This window comes from Lathamus discolor, chromosome Z (genome assembly GCF_037157495.1).
Source record: "Lathamus discolor isolate bLatDis1 chromosome Z, bLatDis1.hap1, whole genome shotgun sequence".
Classification (NCBI taxonomy): domain Eukaryota; kingdom Metazoa; phylum Chordata; class Aves; order Psittaciformes; family Psittacidae; genus Lathamus; species Lathamus discolor.
The window spans coordinates 64,518,370-64,543,167 of NC_088909.1; the positions used below are offsets into that span (position 1 = coordinate 64,518,370).

General features: G+C 40.7%; 1 protein-coding gene across 7 annotated transcripts in view; it reads left to right on the forward strand.

Annotated features, from left to right (window-relative positions):
- Positions 1-24,798, forward strand: part of SEMA4D (semaphorin 4D) — a 94,226-nt gene that overhangs the window by 40,166 nt on the left and 29,262 nt on the right. For all 7 annotated transcript variants that reach the window (XM_065663439.1, XM_065663440.1, XM_065663444.1 and 4 more), the window contains exons 2-6: positions 12,379-12,442; positions 18,314-18,704; positions 20,723-20,868; positions 21,961-22,023; positions 24,449-24,547. In XM_065663439.1, the coding sequence (XP_065519511.1) occupies positions 18,611-18,704; positions 20,723-20,868; positions 21,961-22,023; positions 24,449-24,547 (402 nt within the window). In that variant the 5' untranslated portion in view covers positions 12,379-12,442; positions 18,314-18,610. The remainder of the gene's footprint in view (positions 1-12,378; positions 12,443-18,313; positions 18,705-20,722; positions 20,869-21,960; positions 22,024-24,448; positions 24,548-24,798) is intronic.

The window sequence follows — 24,798 nt, forward strand, 5'->3', positions numbered from 1 at the left end:
GGCTCCAGAAGGTGAGGAGGAGGATGGTGAGCAGTAGAGATCCTCAAAGGGCTGTGCTGTCCACTTCTCAGCCTGTTAAAGAGGCAAGAAAATAATGTTTATTAAACTTGTGCTTCCCCCCTCCTAATTACTAAATGGCTTAGTAGGAGAAAACTATTTTATGAGTGTCATAAGAATTAAGATTTTTAAGCTGAGAGCATTAAAATGAACGTTTAAGACAAAAATGGAAACTGTATGTGATGAAGACTTTCACTGTATGGTGTAAATTCTAATTTTCAGTAGTGACAGGAGAATCCTTATTACAGTAACGTGCGTCTCAGTAGGCAGTCTTCTCACCTGTCTATTAGAGTTGCTGAAGACTTTTCAAGTCTTCCTGGTAAGTAAAACTTACTGTGTTTGAACTGTTGTTCCTGTGCTGTAACAAGAAGAGGCTTTCCTTGAGTCTGTCATTCCCACTTCTGTTGGCTTCCTGAGCCTGGCTTTTTCTCTGAGCCATTGAACACAACAGGAGCTGCTGGTAGGGCTCTGCTGAGTGGCTGTTTCCCAGGCATGGACACCTTCTTCTGGTTTTTGCAGTTACGTCCCTTGGAGGTGAAGCAGTGCAGCACAGGCTTTTGCTCTCTCTCTCAGGCATGTAACACTGGCATGTGTCAGGGAAGGCTAAACCTCACATATGTCTGTGAGAACTGGAAATGTGCTGAAGCACTGTACAGGAGATAAATGCCATTGCGAAGTTCTGGCCATGGATGGAAAGACCCATCACCCATGGAGTAGTCTGAGAGATTGTACATCAGTAGCTCATCTTGTCCAGGATCTGACCAGATGGTCTTTAGGGCATGCTTTCATCTCTTGTGTCAGGCAGGAAGGACTCCTACAGGAAAAAACCCTGTAGAAGGGGGGATGAAGCAACCTGTTTACATACCCTGAGAAACAGCAGGAGATACGAGATCTTTAGTTCCCTGTGCATCAGCAATCGTGTAATGAACCTAGGAGAACATCAGCAAGATAAAGTATCTCACACTGTCACACTACAGCAGTGATATAAACTATTTTTTTACCTTTCCACTAGTTTGTCATTGTCTTGCAGAAGGTTAATTTTGAGCAGTACTTTCAAATGTTAATGTGTGAATACCTCATTTCGTGCTAACAGAAAGATAAGCAAGAAAGAACTTTTTTCCCTGCTGAAGAGTGATGTCAGTTCGTATCATCTGAGATGACCTGCAGTGTGACAGTATTTAGCTAGAAGTCTTGAGGGAGGGGTCAGTTGTAGTGAAATTGCATAACCGTTGGGTGTCACTTAAAAGTTGGATGTGCCACCAGTCTTTCAAAGCATGTTAGAATTAAAAATACTTCAACCTGTTCAGATAGTTTTAGAAAAGAGCCAGTGGTAAAATGCATGATACCCACCATGTTAGAAAGAAGCTGTTTGAGCATAGGTACCTCTCTAGCTATTAGTATTGGGCTTTCTCGGAGGGTGTCATGAAAGCTTTGGGGTCAGTAAGGATCAGCTTGTGTTGTGCCTTGAGGTATGTATGGGGTTGACCTTGCCAGTGGACTTCTCAGACCATTGCACGCAAACCATAGTGCAGCTTCTTGTGTGTCATGGAGCAGAAAATCCGGTGTTGGCAAAAACACGTACGGCATTTCTGCTAAGCAGAAGGACATTTGCAGCCTTTAAGAACAAGGAAGCTTAAATGAAGCTTGCTATTTGAAATCTGCCTTGAGGACCATCAGCAAACAGTCCGACAGGAAATGGGTGTCTTAGCAACAAAAATAATGAAAACTGTCATTCAGTCTCCAACTGTAGAAGAGCAGTAGCAAAACAGCCAATAAATGGTCGCTAATCTAAAGAACTGATACTCAGTTTGTAGTCTGTATACTCCTGGGTACCATGGATGACTTCTAAGAGATCTGCAAAAGCTACTTAGGAAAAGCAAGCTGATTGCTGCTGGTTTTAAGTACTCGGTGCAAGCCTGCACATCCTGTAGAAAACTTAAAGATGAGTGGTTTTGAATTTCTAAGAAATTTTTTTTCTGGACTTAAAGGTGCCTATTAATAGTTTGCTGGAAAGAACACTGTGTTAGAAGTTCCTTTGTTCATAAATAAATAACAGTGCTAGCTAAGCTTTCATTTCAGTACTGGGGCATTGTTTTGCTTTGCTGTTATATGCTTTTTATATTAGTTTAAAACTAATATTCAAATTAGAGAAAATGGAGGGAAGCATCAAGGGAGAGTGAGAAGGAAACTAATGTTTGGTGAGTATCATTGTTCTGTTTACTATATTAAATCTGCCCTTATTAAAAAAAACAAACAAAAAACCCCACCAAAACCCCAAAACAACAAAAAACCCGAACCAAAACGAAAAAGAAACAAAAATACCAACAAACCAGCAACTGAACTTCAAAATAATTGAATTTTAAATTTAGGAAATTAATTTATCCGAAGATAACTTTGAACTTGAATGTTTAATTGATTCAGATTAATATGGAATTAATTTTTTTTTAATAAAAATGTCCTCTCCATTTTACAGGCTGCCTGGGGACTTTGGTTTGTTCTCACTCTATTAAGTGCACTTTGGAAGAGAAGGGTATTTTGCAATACAGAATGACACTTGGAGTATAGAGAGTGATGGTATCTTCTCAAGTCGTGTCTCTGCCTGTTCTGAGTCATGCAGCAGGAAAGAGGATATAGCTGTCTCAAGGATGTTCCCCTTTGTATATCTTTTAGTGATGTGATACCTGTAGCTGCTGACCTCAGAAGGTTATAAGGGGATACAGAATAGTAGCTAACAGTTCAAGCACCTCTGCAGAATCTGGTTCATAAGTAACACTAATTGCCATTGAATTCTCTGACATACCTCCCTAGGCTGGGATTAATTTTTGTGTATGGCTGAGCTTAACCAAATTTTTCCACTGTGACATTTGAAATGTGAAAGCTGTAAATGGTCTAGGGTGGGGATCTCTGGTTTGCGATAAGATGTGGGTGGCAGCTGCTGCTGCATTTGGAGGTCAGCTTCACTGAGGAAGGCTTCGTGTTTCACTGTTGAGCCCTAAACCTTGAAGGAAGCACAATAAATCTTGTCTTGCCCCTAATGGTTTCATATAATGTTACACTTCTGCTTCTCTGCAATACTAAATAAACACCTCAAATTTAATGTTCAAGGGCTGGAAGCTTGAAGTAATTATCTGTTTTGTAAAGAAACTTTGAGACAGGACCTCTGTAGAGTGCAGGTCTCTCATAGATTTTTCTTTTCGTAATGTCCTTAATGGTAGTGCAAACAAGATTCTTACAAGTTAATCATCAAGTTTAATAATTACTCTCTCTTGCTACATTTCATTTGGCATAAGAAAAAGCTCATTTTAGGCTTGGCAGGAGTTAAAATCCCAGTAATGCTCATGAGAATGTTCTGCAAGCAAAGCTTCTGTTAATCTCATTGCTGACATGCTCACACATAATTTGATGTGAAGTCTGAAGCAGTTTTACTGAAAGACCTGCACCTGTGTTTTTGAAGGTACAGAAAGTGGTGGTAGGGGCACACACTGATACCCTATTACTAGATAAAGGTCAAAATGACCTTTGCGTTGTTGGTAGCAACACAAAGGTTATATTGAGGCAAGAGCAGCCGTGATTGATGCTCTGCAGCCTCATAGAGAGAATATAGCAACACATGATAAATCACTGTGTCTAAGTGCATTCTTCTGAAGTCAGATTTGTTCTTTCAAACTCCAGAGCTGGTCTTCACTGTATTGTTGCTAACCAAATTCTGCAACAAAACACCTATGTTTAACAAGTTCAGTTATGTACAATCTGATTTGTAGTTGCTGGTATGTGTAATTTCCTTGTATACCTCTGTGCAGATTCCCTGGCTGTACGCAGCTTAACAAGCAGCAAAGGTTAGTGAGCAACAGTACAATAGTCATGATCGCCATCACAGCAGTGGCAATTAGTAAATTCTATGTCTGTGCTGTCTTTGAAAAGCACTAGCAGCTTTTTCAAAAGTACAGTTTTTTTACCTTCCAGCATAAAAAATGACAAGGTTTCTGTAGAGGTTTTAACATGGGGGAAGAAATAGGAGCTTGTTAGTGAGCTAGCATAACTGTAAGCGCAGCAAAATCCCAAACCTTTTGAAATTCGTGCCACAGAAACCGTTTGCATTAGGTCTTTTGTTATCATGAAATGATGATTTCTTAAATTTTAAGGGTGTTTTACTACATTTCCATGGTGCTTGCCAAATAAACATAAGTTGCAGTCTGCCAGTGGAGATTAATCTCCTGTTGAGATCTTGGGTATTTAAAATGAACTTTGCAGTGTGGTGCGAATTCTGGATTTTGACTCTAAACCTGGCATACCCTGAATTGTGTGGGGTTGGCTGGTACATGCAGTTGTCCCACAGTGAGTGCTCTTTGCCAGTCCTTCAGAGGCAGCTGGGTAGTTTGAACATGGAAGTAAATGTAAGGTAACACCCTTGTGACCAGGGTTTAGCTGATGAAGGAGCTGTAACTTCTTACTCACCACTGGCAGAATAAGGCAAATTGTTTTCATAATAATGCTGCAGCAGGAAAAGAGCAATGTTTACCATCAGGGAACTAGCCCTGCCCTCAGGCTTTTCTGACTTTAGTCTTTTTAAGATCTCTTACATCAAGCAAACCTGCAGAAAGCTCTGTATTCTGGTGGGTGCTGTGGAGCAACAGAGAGCTGCATCCTGTCCATCACAGGCTGAATTTCAGACAGCCATCAGTCCTTTGGGGTTTTCTTTTGTAGGCTAGGATGCTTCAGCTCTTACTTGCTTTTTCTTACTCTGGCCCTGGGGAGAGGCTGGGAGGACTCAGAATGAGTGTAGCATTTAATGAGCTTTTTTCCTCCAGGAAAGCTCAGACTTAATGTCTCCAATGTTGTTGCATATACATTTTGTCTGACACAAGCAAGCTGCTACTGAAAGAGGCATTGTGGGTGGATTTAAACCATCCTAACCCTTCCTGTCCCAAAAGTAGGTTTTAACTTGCGGAAGCTGATCAGTGAACTTCACTAGCTGGTTGCCCAGTGGCACAAGTTTGGGCTGGGAGGTGGAAATGGATGGAGGCCAGGGGACAGAGAAGTTGCCAGAGGTATCAGGTAGGCAGGACAAGCCAGCAGGCTGAACCCCTTGTAACTGTAGGGGAAAGAGCAGTTACCCAGCTTGTGTCCTCCAGCTGCATTTTTGGGGATCCAGGGAGTGAATTTTAAGACATTCTCCCTGGCACATTGCTGAATTTTTGATGTGTGTCTTAAAACTAAGATGTTTGCATTATTTCTTATCAGTTCCCAGTTGCTGTCTGTGTATTGAACTTATAAAGTCTAAATGTGCTGTAATGATATGAGAGTATGGCTAGAGGAGTGGATTGCCACATACAAGTGGAATACCTCAGGGAAAGAGGAAAACAACAGTAAGCTGATGACAGGCCAGGTGTGAGAGAGCTGAGCATATACAACTGCTTGTGTCAGTGCAGGGAAAACTGCATTGCTGCATGATACTATTGATGGCTGTACCTGAAAATAAAACTTGACATTGTCTGAGGGTCAGATGTCAAAGAATGGAAGTGGAAGGCAAAACCAAGATGTTTCTATGTCTTTTCTGTTAATATGGGGATGAGCAGATCTGAGGGAAATCGTCAATTTTAATGTCTTTTTGGTTTTGTGTTTTTGTGGGTTTTGTTTGTTTTGTTGTTGTCAATTTTTAACCTGTAGTGTGTTCTCAATGGAAATATACTTGGAAAATCCACTGGCTTTAGTTTAAAATACTGTGTGCAACTTTATTCCCACAACTTGTCGACAGGGGAAAAAGGAATTGATGTTCTGCATAACTCAGAATGCCCTGCCTGTCTTGTGTTTGGAAATGTGAGAGTGCTGAAACTTGCTGCAGAAAAAGCACCTCGCAAAAACAACAGCACTTTCATGTGGGCACTGGTTTCAACTTGGTACTTAGGAAAGAGAGTTGATACCACTTGACGGTGACTCTTCTTCAGGTAGCTGTCATTCAGTATTTATTTTTCTTAATAGAGAAAAAAACCCCATGGCATTTTGAGAAAGGGCTTTACTGCACCACCTTCAGCATATGTGCATGCCTGATGTAGGAAAAATTGTGCAGTTTTCACTGTTTAGCAAGCATGGTTCGTGTTAAAGTGGTTGTGTGTAGTGGGCAGCAGGAGCAGCTCTGTGGAATGGCAGGTGAAGTGCTGAGAGCAGCAACGCTGCTGTGTCCTCGCTTCCATCCGAAACTGAAACCCCAAAATATTACCCCAGATCCACTTGCCAGTTGGATGTTGTAGCTCTTTGTCCCAAGTGAAACTGGGAATTCAGGAGCGTGTGAGTTTCCTGCAGTCCATCCTGGTTGTTTTGCAGTAGGGTGGGCATGTTTTTAACATCAAGTATCACCCTAACCAGTCTAATGACATTCTCGTTATGACTTTGTGCAATTGGACATCAGAGAGAGGAAGGTAGTTATAAAGAGGTGTGTATGATAAGGGAGTTGTAATGCATGATCAGTAAGATAAGGATATTCAGAAGCAGAACCATTTTTATCTGTGTTCATGAATCAGATCTCCTTGCATAACTTGCAGAGCTTTAGGAAATCTCTTTTTATAGCTTTTGGGGTTTTTAGTTTAGTTTTTTTTTTTCTCTCCTTTGGATGTAAACAGCTCTAGTTTGTTTTTACAAAAAAGTAGGTAAATTCCACCTGTGAATTCTAATTGTTTTTAATAGTGAATACTGCTGCAAGGTTCAATTTATGAATTTCATATAGCCAAACCCAGTCAAGCTTTGTTTTTGTTGTTTCTCCCCTGTTTTGAATAGCTTGGCCCAAATTTCCTACTTCAGCAACCTCACGCAGCTCCCTCAGGGAGGCTGTGCTGTGACTTACACAACCAGGGAGCTTCTGTCTTGACTTCTTGAACTGGAGTCTTGTGTTTTCCTAGCACAGAAGCCTTACTCAGGATGGGCAGGTAACCTCTGCCAGAGCTTTTCTTTAGTAAGTTGCGAAACGTTTTGCTGTGCAGGTTGGAGAAGTGCTGTTTTTTGGTCTTGTGTGCTGAGATGAAAAGTGCTCTTCCTCCTCCATCTAGTGCTAGTTCCTTGGGGGGGTGGCGGGGGTGGTACTGAAAACCTCTGCTGTGTTCGCAAAGTGGCTTTTGTATTTGCCTACTCTGAAGAGTCAAGAAACTTCAGGGTCTGGTACCTATCAGTAACTGACATAATTTGTTAAAATGTCTTGAAAGCCTGAAAAGTGTCAATCGGTTACTGAGTAACAGGGAGTTCCTACCTTATCATGATGGTAAAATACTCTGTTCTGTATGCATAAGACTCCTTTTTCCATGCCTTCACATTGCCTGCTTTTTTTTTTTTTTGGGAAGAGGCAATGCATTTCTTAAGGCAATAGAGTTAAAAATGTCAAGAAAATAAAAATGCTAAATATGTAACGCTGTAAAGTAACGCCTGGGTGTTTTTGTAATTGGAGAAGGTCAAAAAAGGAAATGCCGGAATAATGAATAGCTGAAAAGAGACAAAAGATGTGGTCTAAGCTCTTAAGAAGTTAGGTGATATAATACAGCATACTGATTTTAGCTTTAGCTTTTTGGGTTGCTGTATTGTCACAGTGAATATGAAAATGCATGACATTCATTCAGTTCTCATGCTAATATTATGAAGAATTTCCACATAATTTGCAACTGATAGCCTTTTGGATAAGGCATGTCTGTGAAGCAAAGCTTGCAGTGCAGACTTTGTGGGCTATTTTGGTTGATTGGTTTGCAGTGTGCTTCATTCTTTCTGTTGAAGAACATTAACCAAAAATACAATAAATTTAAACTTTGCTTACTGTTATTTTTCATTGAGTAGTTAAAGTAAGATTTGGGGGCTCATCTTCTGTTTCTTCTTGCTCAGTCAAGTTTTAGCACCAGCAAATCATTTTCTGAATTGCTCCTTTTCTGATAGAAGACCTCGTAAGATAAAAATGAGTGATGCTTGTATGGTGAGAGGAGAGACTCCTTAGTACTGACCTTGTTGAAGTCAAAATGCATTGAATACGGGGATGCTCCTAAGCATCTCTGCTCTTAATATACTATGGTCTGTATTGGCCAAAATTTTCTAATGCTACTTCTGAAAGACCTTTTACTTTCCTAAACAAATGCACCATGTTACAAGTAGATATAAATTTTACATATCCTTAAAGAGGTGGTTTAAGAAGTTCACTGAAGCCAAAGTGCTATTTGCTCTTTTCTTTGTGCAGTTGTGCATCCTTTCCTTTCTCTAGTGTTCTGTGTCCCTTTGTCTCACACACTTGTGGCGCTGGTGTGCCCTCTGTCTTTATTGATTCAGTGATTCAGAGCCATTACCTTGGTTTTAATGAAAACTTCATTAAAATAATCTAGTGTTGCTAGTTGTATGCTACTGTAGCTGTAGGAAAGTTAGATTTGTGAAATACATTCATATCCTTCCTGAAGACGGGTAGGGATGCATAGATGATATCATGAGTGCTCCCATCTGGTTTCATGAAGCTAGGTTGCTTAATTACATTTTCTCTTTGGAGAAGCTCTGTTCTCAGCAGTTGGTGGCCCAACCTTGATACTTGGATTTTCTCACGGGGGCACTGGAGGGATTTGTAGCAGTCCTGGGCTTTCTGTCTTCTCTCCATGCTAGTCTCTGGGTTGTTCTTAGCTTTTCTGAGGATGCTTGTGAGATCTGAGCAATGTCAGGGTGACGGGGGAGTTGAAAGCTGAAGATCACAGTCCAGTTTGGGCTAAACTGAAATGACTGGTTGAGATGGTTTTTATGGAAAGTGAAGCTTCATAGGTGAGAAGCCGGGGGGGGGGAGTAACATTTGAGGCTTTGCTGTGTAAATCACATAGTGTGTTTGTTACTCGATCCCACTCTCCTAGTATCTGTCACAGGGGATTAGCAGACATCATCACCAGTTCCATCAAGAGAAAGTGGGAGCTGTGGAACTGCTGCAGTCAGCGACAGTTATTTTGATATGTTAAATACTGAATTATTAAAAGTACTGATCATCATACACACAGTTTGTGTATTTTAAAACTTTACAACTGCAGGTAGCATTCACAGGAACATTTTTAGTGTGCTGTGTGCAGGCAGCATAAGTTACACATAGCTATATGTTTGTTTAGCTGCGGCTTCTGCATGAGCGTTTAAAATAGCTTTTCTAAGAAGGCTAGCACATGCGGCTTGTGCCTGATATATGAGATAAGGTAGCAAATACACCTCTAGTTGAAGTCATCAAGGCATTGATCTGGTAATTGTATTCGGTAAGGTCAGTGAATAGTGCTGCAATACTACAGATATTCCTAAACTTAAAATTTGCCTCCATGTTTTCCTGAGGAGTGCTGAGTAATTAAAATTTGCTTATAGGCTAGTTTTCTTCCATATTTTCTTTCTTCTTCTCATTTGAATCCCTAGGGCCTGGTTATAGCAAGCATATGCTTGAATAGTGGATTAAAGAAGTGCTTCTGATCTGCAGAAGGAAGTTATGCAAGTTACATTTTGTGGGGTTCTTCGGTGTGTTTTTTTGTGTTTTTTTGTTGTTGTTTTGTTGTTTTTTTGGCTGTGACAGGCAGAAGTACCTTGTAATAGATTAATGTGCTTTGGAATTTGACAGATTAGAGGAAAGTCCTCAAATAAATATATGCAAAACCACACATATGAAGGATTGTGGCTCTTTCATGAAAATTTTCCTTAAGGTGACTATCATGTTATTCTACATAATATATTCCAGGCTGTCTTTCATTTATAATCCAGTAGATGTTTTCTTTAATCTTTGAGGACTTAGTCACAGTTATCAAAATAATGAGCTTTTTGTGGTGTAATTGTTTTGTTGTTCTTGTGCCCTCCCCCAAAGCTTAAGTGGTTGTTACCAGAAGAAAAAGGTTTGGGGTTTTTTTTGTTGTTTTCTTTTTTTCCTTCTTAAATTTACACTGAAATACAATTTTCACTCTTAAAACCCATCAGTGTTCAAGTTTTGTTAGGGAGCTCCTGCAGTGCCTGCTTTAAAGGACCAACTATGGGGCTTTGGGTCAAACAAGAGGACTTGAAGGGTACCTGCAAACTTGCAGTGCTTATGTGGATGTTAATTGCATGCTCAAGTCCTGGTTGGATTAAAGAGTTTAATTATGTCATTGCTTTTGGCAAGTTGTGAGTAGTTACTCGTGTTCAGCGTGACTACAGGTGGTGTCCTGACAGGCAGCCAGCAGCAGGGTGATCAAAGGGGAAAAGTCAGCCCCTATGTGCAAACCACCCTTCAGCTTAGCCTCACACCCGGCCGCGCATCCTTGGGCTTCTCTGCCCCAAACACCAATGGTTAGTGTCCCCTTCCCAAGGGGCAGTCCGAGGAAGGATGTGCTGCTCTTCGGAGCTGGGTTCTTGAGCTAAGGTGCTGCAACTCTGAAGCCCTTGTGTCTCTCCCCACCTCCACAGAGATCTAGGGGCTGGCCGAGAACTAGCCTGGGCTCCAGCCATGTGCCCTTCTGGCTTTCAGGTTCCCAGTGGCCTCAAGCCCTAGGTCAGGAGCCTCTTGTGGAGTTGTAGAAATGTCCACAGTAGGCTGTTCTGAGAGCCAGTGAAGTTTGCAGGTCAGCTAATTTGTTGCAAGGGTTTTGTAAGCAATTTGACACCTACTGTAGCTGTTTATTTAGATGTGCTTTGTTAAAATGAAAGTACTTGTACAAGCCACAGGCTGCTAGAAGTCCTTTCTCAGCAGTGGTAAGAGAATTTTATTTTCCCCTTAAGGTACCTACAGCTAAAGTGGATGATTATATCTTTGCTCTGCAAGCAGAAAGCCATAAGGAAGCACACTAGGATCTAAAAACTCCATTTAGTGATAGGGACTCTGGTGGCTGATGGCCTCTTGTGGCAAGCAGCAATTTTTGTGGATTTTAACTCTCCACTTAACTGTTTAGTAGCTACAGCCGTAGAGATGGTCTGGTCTAAGCTGGCTCATGTAAAGCTTCATAACTGGTTGCATGATTCACAGTTCGCCTGCTCTTCTTTTCTGTGGAGAATGAAAGGTAGATGGTTGCTTTGACAGCAAAAATAAGCCAGTTGTATCCTGCTAGTATGTGAATTATATCCATCAGGTAATAGCATAGATGGCCTACGGATTTCTGTGCGCTATCTTAATGAAAAAGCATTGTGGGGAGAGTCAGATGAGATTCCACTCTAACACAAAAGATACAAAAGATTTTGAGAAGATTATTTGTAAGCAGAGTGGGTTTTGATGTACCTGTTTGATACCTGCTGCTGTCCTGGCAGGCACAAAATGTGCACTGTTGGAGATAGTGAAGAAGACAGTTGGAAGGCTGATACTACACCATTAAAAAGACTCCGTATAGACTCTCTCTCTTCTTAGATACCTGCAAAATTGAGCTGTTCCTTGTAACTTTGGCCTGTTCCTTTTGGGCCTTTCTGTCTTTTGAGCCTTTCATTACAATCTTGTGGATCAAGAATAAAGTCATCAGATGCTCAGTGGAAACTTATTTCAAGTGCACCGTCCTCCCATTTGGATCTGTGGGAACCCCTTACTGCTGACTTCAGTGAAATCCAGATCAGAGCTATGGTGACTTGTATATAAAAAGCCACTATCCCTTCAGGTAGCTTATACCCTTCTAAAAGCAGTTGGGTGATCAGTAGGTAGTATATATGCTAAGAAAAAGCTGATGTAAGTGTTATAAGTCTGTATATTTAGAAGAATGTTATCTAAAACAGTGTTGGGATAAATGTGTAGTGCACCCTGTTGAGACTGCTTCAGGGTGGGCCACTGTTTTCCTTTGATTACACCAAATTAAATACGAACACATGAGGCTTCATCATAAATATCCAGATATTCTGTTTCTAAGCTTGAGCATGATGAAGTTGTTCCGTAACACAGGAGTGTTTGGGCTGCGTTATATGGATTTAGTAAAGGTAATTGTTTATGGGGCTGGCTGGTATCTAACCTTTCTGAGCTTTCTTTGTATGTCCCATACCAGTGTAAGATGGGTCCCAGCTTCTTGCCAGCATCAGTAATTGCTACTGCAATGCAAATGCTGAGTAATTTTATACCGGGTAGTTACCAGTCAGTTTAGGTTAAAGGAAAAAAATTGAGTTTGAAAAGGGCTGGTGTGTGTGTTTTTTATCAGGACTGCTTAATAGATTTTTGTGTTAAGTGCATTATCAGGATCATGGCTTGTTGGATGCAACTGTGTCAGTTCTAGTTTCTGTCAGAAACTGTTTGCCCTGGTAATCTGGGAATTAAAAGCCAAACTTTTGGGGGAGGATTTATTATAATTCCCATATCAGAACTTTCCCTTTGGGTTTATTTGGTAATGATGCCAAACCCTGCTTCTCATCTTTCTGCAGAAAGGACTTGTTTCTGACTGCTTTCCAACTCCAGGAGTGTGTGGAAGGCTCCAAGGGGCAGCAGGTACGTACAGTGAAACAAGGGGTATCTTCCCACTTCCCTTGCCAGCAGGGGGGCTCTGGTGGATTTATGGTGGCAGTGTTACAGGTGTCTTTGTTAGTAAAACAAATAAATACACTGCAAGAACACTAGGGACTTAATTCATACAGAAAAACATAAGAATTTAATGATAAGCTTGATGTATTATTTTGTATTGCTTCAAGACCAGAATACTTCTCAAGAAATACATTAGAAAAGGGACTTTTTTTTATTTGGAAATCTACTATTTTGTAGAATACCAGGTTGGCAGAGACTTCAGTGGTCACCTGGTCCCACCTTTCTAGACTGGGTTTCCCAGCACCCTGTGCAGCCGAACCTTACAAGTGCTGGGGAATCCACCACTTCCCTGGCGAGGTCACTCCAATGGCTGATGCTTCTTGTGGAAAATTTTCCTCTGGTGACCAGTCAGAATCTCCACAGCAGTAACTTGCACCCATGACCCCTCAGCTTTTCCACGTGACTTCTTGTAAAAGGGGGACACTGTCTTCTTTGTCCTGATGTTTACCTGTGCTTTAGTTACCACTGAAGAGTCCCAGTTCAGGATTGCAGCTGTCCTGTGTTACACAGTTTAGGTGTGTCGGGAGGTACAGGGCTTGCTTTCAGAGAACTTTGAATCTTGAAAGTGTTGTATAACACCTAGGATAGTTTAGTTTACTTAAAAGCTTGCATGCCTGTTAACTTAGACACACAGGTGTTTTCACCATTAGTTGCCAGTAGGCTTTTTCAAATTACTTTGACTTAGTCCTAGATTATAAATATTCTCCGCTTTAAGCTCAAGTATTTATTTTCTGAGTACTACTCGATGGTGCACATACTGTGCAGAATCAGGAAAATACTGTCTCTGCGGAAGGTTTCAGCCTAAAACCAGGAATTTTGGTTTCCTCACAATTTTTATCCTCTTTAGCACTAGAGCACTTCCTCCAGCAAACTTTGTGGTGGAGGTAAAGTCCACATCCTATTATCTTAAAAAGCTTCATCTAATTCGTAAGCACCTGGCAACTGCAAAGTATTACTGGTTACAGTTTGAAATGTAAATAATCCCATGCTTTACATGTATGTTAGTCATAAAGGGCTGCTGGTCTGCTAGTTCTAGGTTTTAAAGTAACTCAGCAGAAAATAAGTCCGTACATATTGTATCATAAAAAAAGATTGTTTTTCGTGAGGTATTCTAAAAATGGCACTGTTTGAGGTTTTGAAAGGGTGAAAACTAAAGCAAAGGCTATATCTAGTCTGTCCTTACTGGTCTAAAATAAACTAACTGTATAAATAAAGCTTAGCTGTCAAAGGTAAGTTGCATAGTAATTTCAATTACTTAAAATACAAGCATTGCAAACTTTCTTCTATTTTTGGAAACAAAACTTCAGGCAAATTGGAAAAAATCAGGTTTAAGCAGAACATCACACAGGGAGTTCAGTGGTTTGTTTTTTCCATTTGTGAAGCCTTAAAATATATTTTTTTATCAAATAAGCCTCACTGAAGCAGGTCTGTATTCTGTTAAAGCTTTCAAGAGCCTTTAAAGGAAGTTATTTTGGGACAGCTTGCAATTTATACCCTCTGATGGAGGGCATAAATCTGTTAACTCCCCCCTTTTTCTGCTGGAAGAAACAACTTGCTCATGAATTTGCCTGTCTCCACAGATTGAACTTCATATCTCTCATCGTAGTTAGTTACGAGCTTTACAAATTATATGTGTGTGTGTGTATTTTATTTAAAAATTGCCTTGGTTCTTTGCTTCTGGTGATGAAAAGGGAGATACCTTTGCAGTCAGTTGTTGCTTACTGTGAGGCGCTTGCTTGCTGTGCCAGGATAGCACGGTGTGTGAAAGTGATTTCATGGAGTGCTAGGGAAGACCACAAAAGGTGGTCTTTTGTCTGGCAGCCTCACCAGGTCTTGTGGTCTTACAGTTGTGTGCTGTTTGTGCAGGGGAGGAGGTGGTGGTGGCAGCACGGGTGGGAGCGTAACGATAGAGTAGGTGGGGGATTGCAAGAAAAGATAACCCCAGTGAGGAAAATAAAGTGCAGAACAAAATGGGAGGAAAATGAAATTATGTGGGTGCTTGGTGTGCCTCAGGAATCATGGAAAGCCTAATGGGATTAGTCCAGGAGGGCCAGTGCCCATTTGGCTTTCTGCAGGGAGAGGCTGCATGCTCTGTGTAATGCTAATGATCTTTTCTTGGGAATTGAAAGAATCCCAGCTGTAGTGCTAACTGCTGCAGCTGTGTCAAGTAAATTTTCATTCAGTTTTACCTTCATAGAGAAGATAAAGATAGATTCATTTAGCATTTTGTGTAACACTGAGCGGAATTCAGAGGTTGCACAATGCAGCTAAGTATTTATTAGAGGAATAAATGATTTCAAAACCAGGGTTGCAAAATTGGGCATTTCCTAACTTTGAAATTCCAGAATGTAGATAGCTTTTTCAAGTATCATGTATGAGATGGACACGTGAATCCAGCTTTACCCATGCTGACTGGGGAAGAAAGCACATACCTCTGGGGTTTTGCAGTTGCATTTTATTGCTTATAAAAAATTTAATTTACTACTAATAAAGGTTTCTGAATTGACATCTGTGAAAGATAAAATCTTTTGTTCACAGATACCTCTTTGTGCTTACTTAGCCTCTGTGCCCTGGAGGATCAGAAAGATGACAGTCATCTCTCCCCATTGTAGGTTTTCCAGCTTCTCTCACTGTGAAGCTAGCCTTTTGCATTTTTCTAGAAGGTGGACCAGAGCACTGTTTCTTTGATGCCCACTGACACAAGCGATGTGAGAACCAGATGGTTGTTGATGGTGGTAACAGTCAAGATATTCCATCACAGCTCCCTGCTTTCAGAATTTGTGGTAGTGTTCTGTATTAGCACTTAGGCAGACTGAAATTTTTCTTTGTAATAGTTTTGAGCTTTCTCTTTTGAGAAAGCAGAAATCTGTCTCTTCCTGTTTCTGTGCCTGTACATTCAAATTATTCATGTCAGTGGGAATGTTCACAGCTCTGAACTTCCAGCTGTGCTCTGCCAAACTGACAGAAGCTCTGTTGATTGTTTAATTCTTCTATGGTTGCCCTGTTTTTGGTCACCACAGATACAACCATTATGGAGAACTCTTGCAAGTAGCTTACATGCTATTTTGCTCCACTTTGTCGTTTTACACTTACTTAAAATCATCCTCACCAGAGTGCCTGAATTAAAATTACTGGTTTAAATGTATTTCAGAAAATTTTCAACAGTTTTACAGAAAACAGAAAAGTAGACTTGTGGTCACTTTAATAAGAGCTTAACTATGTAACTGTTTCAAGTTTCTTTCTGCTTTACCACTTAAATGTTCTTGTTTTCAGGCAAAGTCTGGCTCGTTTTCATGGGTAGAACCGAAAGCATTAGGAGACCTAACTTTTCAGAAATGCAAAGCCCTCAAATCTTGTCAAAGCCAGTGAAAACTGATGGAACTGAGCTAACCGGGAAATTAGGACATTGTCTGGGCCTCCCCCCTCCAATCCTTCTACCCCTTGTGTTATATAAAAAAGATTCATATTAGATTATGGATGACTTCCCAGTGCATGTCAGTGAAGGAGTTATTCCAGATAATTTTCAGCACAGAGAAGGGGGGGGGGGGGGGGGGGCGGTGAGGGAGAGTAATTAGATTGAAGGCTAAATTAAAGGACAAAGTCCTGAGTGCATTTACATCTCTATTTAAAGTAATAGGACTGAGAATAAAGTGGATCTTGCACGATTGGGCGCGTAACATTCATTGTAGTTTGGCTCACTCTTTTTTTTTAATATGCAGAATTTTACCCTAGATTGACAAATGATGTCCCACAAATCAATCTTACTGATGTGAAAAAAAGCGTCTCTTGCAAACCTGTACCGTGGGAATGAAATAACAGATTTCTGCTTCAGCAAAGTAGGCACTAACTAATCCAACCAGACCTTCTGTCCTCTTCCAAAAGTAACTTAGTAGGTTTCAGATTTTGTTGTAATTTTGCATTTTCTAAGGCAGCTGAGCTAGGTTAGGAGAGTTAACTGTGCCTGTAGGGGAGACTCAGGGTTTTCCTTTACAAGGGCATAGATTTGCCAATGTTATTTTTTTTTTTTTGAAGTCCAAAAAACTTACAGGATTTGATAAACTTTCTCTGGAGATCTCCCTACTGTATTGGTCTGTACAGAAATGTTTGCTTATCACTGGGACTGATGCTGAATAATGATGTTCTGGCTGTCTCTTAAAAAAAAAGAAATCTGGAGTTAACTGGGAATAGATTATTTCAGGGAGTGTTTTCAGTAACAAACAGTGGCATCAAAAAAAGAATTGGGACTGTGTAGAAATAGGGGCTCAAAGATCTTTCTTCAAACTGCTGTTTTCCACCTTACATTTTCATTAAAATAAAACTGCTAAACTGCCTTGAACTTAATCACTGAGCTACTCTTCACTCTATAAATACTTCCTTGTAAAGTTGTTTGCCTCAGAATAGCCTGTATGATACCTTGCAACCCTGATGAGTGGGTACTTTTTAACATGTTGAAGAGCAAAGCATGGAATTGCTTATGTATGATGATAAACAGGAAGGGTGCAACACAGACAAACAAGCCTAGTAAGCTTAACTGAAAATACCCCACTTAAAACCCCAAAATTAATCTGTATGATCCATTACAAACAGTTGGATCTGATCCAAAGTGTTAACCAGAAGTTTACAAAAAAAAAAAAATAAAAATTAAGTCGTAGGTTTAGTTTGAGCGAGCTGTGATTGTGTGTGTGTGTGTTTCTTAGCAGACAAAAGATGGGTAGGAATAAGACTTTGGTTTGTTCCCGTTCCCGCCCCCCCCCCCCCCCCCATTTCCTTGTTTTCTTTTCTAAACCTTCCCTGTGATCATTTGGTAAGCCAGGTGTAAAAGCTTCTACTGTATTTGTCCAGTTTTCACTCAGCCACATGAGTTTGTAGCAGATCTGCGGGCTGCATTTTGAAGAGGTTCCTTGCCTTTGCCTGCTTAAGCATGGGGCCTGTCCCTCCCAGAGAGGCTATGAGCATCATGCTTGTCCTTGGAAACATTCTTGCTGCAGCTCACCTTAGTTTTAACTTCTGTCCTCCTCAAGTGCTGCCCCTCTCCTCTTGAACTCTACTAGCTCCCTTTCCCTCATGCTGGATAACCTCTGCATGTCACAGTTCAAAAGCAGTGAATGGTTTTGTGGGTTGCTGAGGGATCTGAGTAATGGGTGGCTTGGAGACAGAATGACGTTCATAGGACTATCTAACAGATTCAGTATTTAAGCATTTTCTCCCTTTATTTTTGTAGACAGTGCATTAGCTCTTTGTTTCTGTAACCATCTTACTTTCTGCCCCCACACACCTTAAGTACATTAATAACATGAAAAGACATTGCTAAAAATTCCTAAGGATCCCAAGGATGTGAGGTGAAGAGGTGAGGCAGGTTTGTGTAACTCGCACTTAAGGTGAATGCTGCATTTCTCATGTTCTTTACTGTCTGAACATAGTCATGGTGGTTTTTATCTTTATCATTTATCACAGAAGTGGGATTTTCTTCAACTCACTATTTAAAATAAGAAAATATGTAGAGTTGAATTTGGTGTATTAAACGTAAGTGGCAGTTCAAAATATTGATACTTGGCACTCTAGATTGAAGTGATTGCTTTAAACTATTGCCGATTTGCTGTGTAAATATATGGCTTGTTTTCAAGAATTGTATTTTCACCAGTTAATATACTCTTTAACCAAATTAAGCTATGCAGACAGCTGCAGAAGTATTGCAAGATCATTGCATACAATGTGCTATTTTTGGCAGTACTCAGTTTTCTTTCTCTTCTACTTCTCGCTTCCCTCCTCTCCCCACAGCATCATTTATTCTGTAACGAAACAGAAGAATGCGCTCAGTCGCACTTCTCAGCAGCTACACAGCCTGTGGAGAGTGTGGGCAGTCTCTGTATGCAGCATCCTGGAAAATGTGCGTTCCCTTGAAGTGATCTGCTGAAGAGCACGTACAAGTACAGTTGCTCCAGCCTCCCTTGTTGCACTGATTTCAAGCTCTGAAATGCTTGATTTCTAATAGTCCCTGGATATACATTTCTTCTGCCAACAAAACGCTACCTGCTGCAGTTATCCAAGGAGCCCCAAAGAGCAAGAACACTGAAGATGGCTCTATGCGCTTTCTATGCTGTTTGGGGTTTTTTACTGGAAGTAGCAATAGCATTTGGCCCAGTACCGAGGATCACTTGGGAACACAAAGGTAAGAAGAGAAACTGTAGTATTGTGATATGGGACACTGTCACAACCTCAGGGTTTCTGTGGGATCTGAAACTTGAGGCTGGATGTTCTTCAGGCTGCTTGCTGTGCGTTTGCTCAGGTGTGTTGGTTGCTTTGGTCATCTTAATGAAGTGCTTAGACAAGAATATTCGAAAGTGATTCAGGCGCTGGGTTAACTGAGGTTCTTTCAGGTCCTTCAAGAGATCTGAAAACGTAGCTTTTTAAAGGAGAAGATTTTATTTTTTTTTTTTTTGGCTTTCTCAGCTGAAGGATCCTGCTGCTGAAGCTTGTTTCAAGAGAAAAACAAAGCTAAGGGGTTCTCTCTTCTTTCTGCCCAAAGGGAAGTAATAGGGATCAGAAAATCCTTTAGCTTTTGGTTTAATAGTTTAGCCTGTATTTGAAGAGACCTCTAGAGCAAGGACTAAAAAGTAGTTATTTGCTGCTGTTTGTGAATTACTTCACACCCCAGACACCCTGCATATGGCATGGATACATTTTACGAGGTTTTGTGTTTGGGTCCTCCTTTACTGCTAGTTAGTTAGCAACAATTACTTACTTAAGTGTGCTGTAACTGAACAAAACCAAGCATGTGGGTAGTGTGAAGAAACAGCGCTAAATAAGGATGTTAAATACTGAGCAGTTGCAGTGTAGGAAAAAACAGATGGAGATAGAGAATGTAGTAAGCTTATTTGAGATGACTGTAGAAAGTGTTTTCCCTGTTTATTGGTATAGCAATTAGCAAGTTGCTAATGTAGTTTTTGGGAAAGAATGGTCTAGACAAGGTTTGTAGTTCTTGCTTACACTCCTTGATGCCCCTATCTTGTATAACAGTTAAAATTTGGCAAGGTACCGTTTAATGGTATTATGGTAGTGCACTGTAGACCCATACCCCAATTGCTCAAAATAAATGGAATTTATTTTCTTTCCTGCTATTTCTCCCTGCCTCTGTCTGCGAAAGACTGTCGCATTTAAACGCGAGAAGCCTGCTTTGAAAGGGAAGGGGAACTTAACTTAGTTCAATGTAGGAATGAGCGTGTGGAGTGGTATGAACCAGTTAATCCATTTAAGGAAAATTTTCCTAGCAAGTAAAAGATTTTAAAATTACATGCCTGAGAATCTAGTTTAAAAAGAATGTTTCTGCAGTATTACAGTTGAAAATGCAATTTCTAATGTTAGAATTGGGAGCCATAATACATTGTTTTCTGCCTGTTTGTTAAAAAGCCACGCTTAATTAGTCTTGTAGTTTCTTGCACAAAATGCTGTCTCCAAAGCTTTCAGTCATTTTTCCACTATGGCTGTATATGCAGAAAAAGTATTCTTGTATATTAGTCGTTTTGTGTCATCTTTCTCCCAGCCATTCTGTTACAGTCTTCATAATTCCTCATTCCAGGGCCTTTTCTCCAATGTCTCTCTCTCATCTTATTCCTTTTCATCTTGATTTTCCCTAGTGTTACTTCTTTATCATGTGCACTTCACCTTTGGTTTCCAACATCAACTTATTGATTCCCTGTAAATTCCATTTTAGCTTCTGTGTCTTCTTTCTGCTGTGCTGAAGTGTCATCTCTTAAGGCGTGCAATTTTCTATGTGATTTGTTTAGGGTACTTGCAAGGGATGTGGTGACTGAGATCATTTTCCATGGGAGGTGGGTATACAGAAGGGAAAAGGTGAGGAAGGACCTGACAGTGATGTAAGATGGAAGATTAGGCAAAAGGGAAAAATATGAAGATACGAGCTACAGGAATCGGTATGAGAGGAAATATTTAGGCATTTGAAATTGAATGAGAAGTGGGGAGCAGTGATTTTAATGTTTATGATTGGGGGCTCCTGTTTATGCTGAACAAAGCTTCTGGTAGCTTCCTTGTCTGTTACATGGGTTGTCCAAACTAACTTTTATTTCCAAGATATCAGACAGCTATTAGATAACTTAAAAAAAATGACACATAAACTTGACCCTAAGTGGTCCTGTTTCTTCACGTGGTGATACTTTTTCATTTCAACAGAGGTCCAGCTCATACATTTTCATGAATTGGAGGTGTCGAACTATTCAACCTTGCTGTTAAGTGAAGACAAAGATGTTCTATATGTAGGAGCCAGAGAAGTGATCTTTGCATTAAACGCAGTGAATATTGCTGAAAAGCAGCATGAGGTATGGTTTTAATACATTATCATCCACATAAAAAAAAAATCCAACAGAACTTCACTATGTGTGGGCTACTTACTGAAAGAGACTATAGAATAAATCATTCCATCAGATGAGAGGAAGAAAGAAGTTGAATGTAAACAAGGAATTAGAGGTTTCCTTAGGTGTTTTCTTCCTGGGAACAGAATGTTTAACTGGAGGGACTTTGGTATCAACTGTAATGGTGGGTTTTATGCATATTTTTATTAGCAGGAGTGGGCCATCTGCTATTAACCTGAATCAGAAGGTAATCTAATCGAAAACAGAAGCAAAATTGGAGCTTGCTCAGGAGTAGCAGGCTTCAGATGTGTTTCACATGAAATGAAGGCCTGTCCTTGCAGTTTCAACTTCTGTGTCTCTAGGTGTGTCTGCACCACAAGTGGTGGTGCAGACAGGTCTGATCCAGCTTGTTCAGAGAAGTACTTTGGATGTGCTGACACTGCCTTCTCAGAGTAGATGAGCCCATGCAGAAGTCTGCTAACACTGAATTGTTTCCAGTCCTTTGTAGGCTGCTGCTTCTCATCCTGTCAGCAGCACAGGCTGATGTGTAGAGGCATGGCATCATGTTCACAGGTGGTGGTGGGCAATCTTCACCAGTGTCTAAAACTTATGAGTGCATGTAGCTGTTAAAGTTGTACTTCTCCATGTAAATCGGTCCAGTAAATTTTCTTTGACCTCCCACCTCAAGTGTCTTTCATTCACGTGTCAATGAAATGGAGAAGTACTTAAAATGGAGAAGTACATGAAACAGTTACAGTTGCATTTCCCTAATGGCTATGGTAGTGGCAACTTTGTTAGCAATTTGAGGGGAAACCTGATGATGAACCCTAAAGATAATGGCAGTGGTGTAACCCCCAGTTAAGGCACATGCATTTGGAAGTGTCACCTTTTCAGGAAATAATGGCTTTGACCCTTTGAAAGCTACTTGCAAAATGGCTTGCATTTGCTGCAGATAGTCTTAGGATTGCCTTTTTTGTGTGTTACTGCAACATCTTCAGACCTTGCCTGGAACTAAAGTGCTTTGGATATTACTTTTTGTTGCTTGTTTTTTTCACTTAGTTACACTGGAAGGTCACAGAGGATAAAAGGACTAAATGTGCAGTCAAGGGCAAATCAGAACAGGTATGTATTTTTACTGAACTTTGGGAAAAATGTTATATGTTGCACTTCAAGAGGAGTGAAAGAAAAAAGGCTCCAACTGTTTGAAATTAAAATTTTCAAATGATCACCTAATTTTTTTAATTAACTTGAGCTTTAGAAATGGCAGTGTTCCTTAGTCTTCCCAATCTCCCTCCTCTCCCCTCCCCATTCTTAGCTCATTTTTTGCTGGTGAATATTATTTGAATGTTTGAAAATCCGACCACCACCCTAATGTGTGGGTAATGCTACAAGTTTTTCTATTTAAATGATAAACCAACAGTACTTTCACTGAGGTAATTGATAGCAACTGTTGTATTTTGTTATTGCAGTAATTCTTCCCCAGCATTTGATTTCAGAAAATGGCTGGTAATTTTGTTTGCTCTGCTGTAGGGCATAAGGTTTATTTATTAGGCCAGTGCTGTTCCACCAGCGTATTATTCACTAGCAACATTATATCCTTATTGTAGTGGTCAGCCGGTGTGCCCCTTGTGGCAGCAGCTCGTTGCTGGTGTGACTGCTCAGGCAGCATCCCAGCACCTGGGCAGCCTGGTCTCCTGCCAGATCGGCAGTGCAGGCAACTCACCCCTGGGATCCCCCAAACTCCTCGCCACTGACAGTGAGCAGGCTAGCTTGCTCACTGTGCCTTTCCGTGGAGCTGGTTTGCTTGTGGCAGTTGGCTGTATGTGTAGCACCACTTCATTTAGTGATACAGTAAAGTGAGGGTTTGCTGTGCAAGACTGATTGTCAGGCTTTTAAGCACAGGTTGGAAAGTGAAAGCCTGCAAGCCCTACAGATACAGAAAGCAGTCCTGCCCTACACTTGCAAGGATTTGACACTATCCCCTGGCAGCTTCTGTGGTTCACACTGTTAAAAAATCCCAGGTGCTGCATCCAGAGCTGATCTCCTGCATTCATGGGGCTCCTGAAGATGGGAGTGGGCTCTCTTTACCTTGGCTCAGTGTACTGGCTTTTTTCAACTGACAACCATCAATAGATTATCCTGACATGAGGTGTGGCAGGTATTTAAGGGCCATTTCATCCTTGTCTGCCTCTTCAGGAGGCAGTGGAGAGTGTTATTTGTGTTCTCCAGGTTCAGATGGGCTTACTAGTAGTAAAACTCAGACATCCACAACTGAATAAGGGAAATGTGAATTTCTCTCGCATATAGTTTAGTAGGTGGTGCATGCATCACTACCACTCTTCTGCAGAGATTATTAGTGTTAGGTAGATAGGGTGTTAGACCCCCAAAACAAGAACTTTGCTAGCAGTCCAAACTTCCTTTTTTTTTTTCCTGCCTGCAGTTTAGCAAGTCATGTTTATTGCCATCCATACTTTTCCTTCACTGTACTCATAACCTTTATGAGTCACGCTTATAGTAGCTGTGATGTTTTACATAGTACAGTAGTTTCAAAAGAGTCAAGGTAGTAAGCCGCTACTGCTATGCCTTACACTAAAATAGGCAGTCTTCTCCCCAGGCATCACCCCTGTGCTGTTTAGTGCCAGCAAAAGGCATTTATGCAGCTGTGGAAGGACCTCATCTGGCAGAAAAATGTTTAGCTTCCTCACCTGACCTCTAGTTTTCTGCCATATCAAACCCACCATACAGTCGCAGAAATACCTCGTTTGGCTCATAAGAAGGAATAGTAACTACAGTGCTTATTCTTGCATAAGTAGTTTATGAAACTATAGTACAGTGGTGGTATCTGGCTGTGTTGCCACCAAGGATTAAGGGGTGTTGTTGATACTGTTCTTTTTTTTTCTCTCAGTGGATGTTTAAGAGTCGTTTTTCTTGGTGGTCATTCTGAAACTTTATGGTATCGTTTATTCAGGGCCTTGGCTCAAACTCTTTGTTCTGTTTCTGAGCCAAAAGAATGAAGAAGCTTCCTTGGATGAGCAGTTGATATCAGGGACTGGGGTGGTGGTGGTGATGGTGGGGTAACCCCAAACCAACAAAATGGATACAAGTGACAAAGCTTTATAGCTAACTTAGTGGTATTAGAGGTTTCTCTTAAGAAGCAGCCTTGAGTATCACTGTTTCATCTAGGCTTGCAAGGAATTGCAGTCTAAAACTTACTCCATGCTTAACTAGGCATTCCCATGGATTGGATGTGTCTTTGGAGCTTGTGCTTTCATGGAACAACTTGAGATGCACCTTGCTGAGTATTTGTTACTTGGTCATGCTACCCTGATAGATATACTGAGGTAGCTGTGCCCTACTGTAGGAAACCAGATGCTGGGGGACCTCAGCTCCTGGAGATTGCAGGGAGAAGGGTGTCACAGTCGTGATTGTATTGCCCAGCTTTACTGGTGTGGCATAAGTAGTGGCAACAGATGAGCTGACGGCACAACTTTTGTATATTTATGTTGGAAGCTGTGGTTTATCAGCCTTTTCTCATGCTTTATTACAGACAGAGTGTCGTAATTATGTGCGTGTGTTGCAACAGCTGAACGATACTTTCCTCTATGTGTGTGGAACTAATGCGTTTCAGCCAACATGTGATTACCTGGTAAGAACGTACATACGGTTTTGACCCAGTAACAACTGTAACTTAAAAGCAGCTCATTTAAACAATGAGTTAATCTCCATTCCTAAGGACTGTTGCAGTTTCAGTGCTGGTTGTAATGTTTGGAGCGTTTATTACACTGTTCCACAGTAATGATAGAGGATGGAAATAAATTGTACTGTTCTTTTTTCAAAGCACTTACTGAATTATTGATTCACTTTGTTTAACTGTGGATTTACTTCTTAGCTTTCATA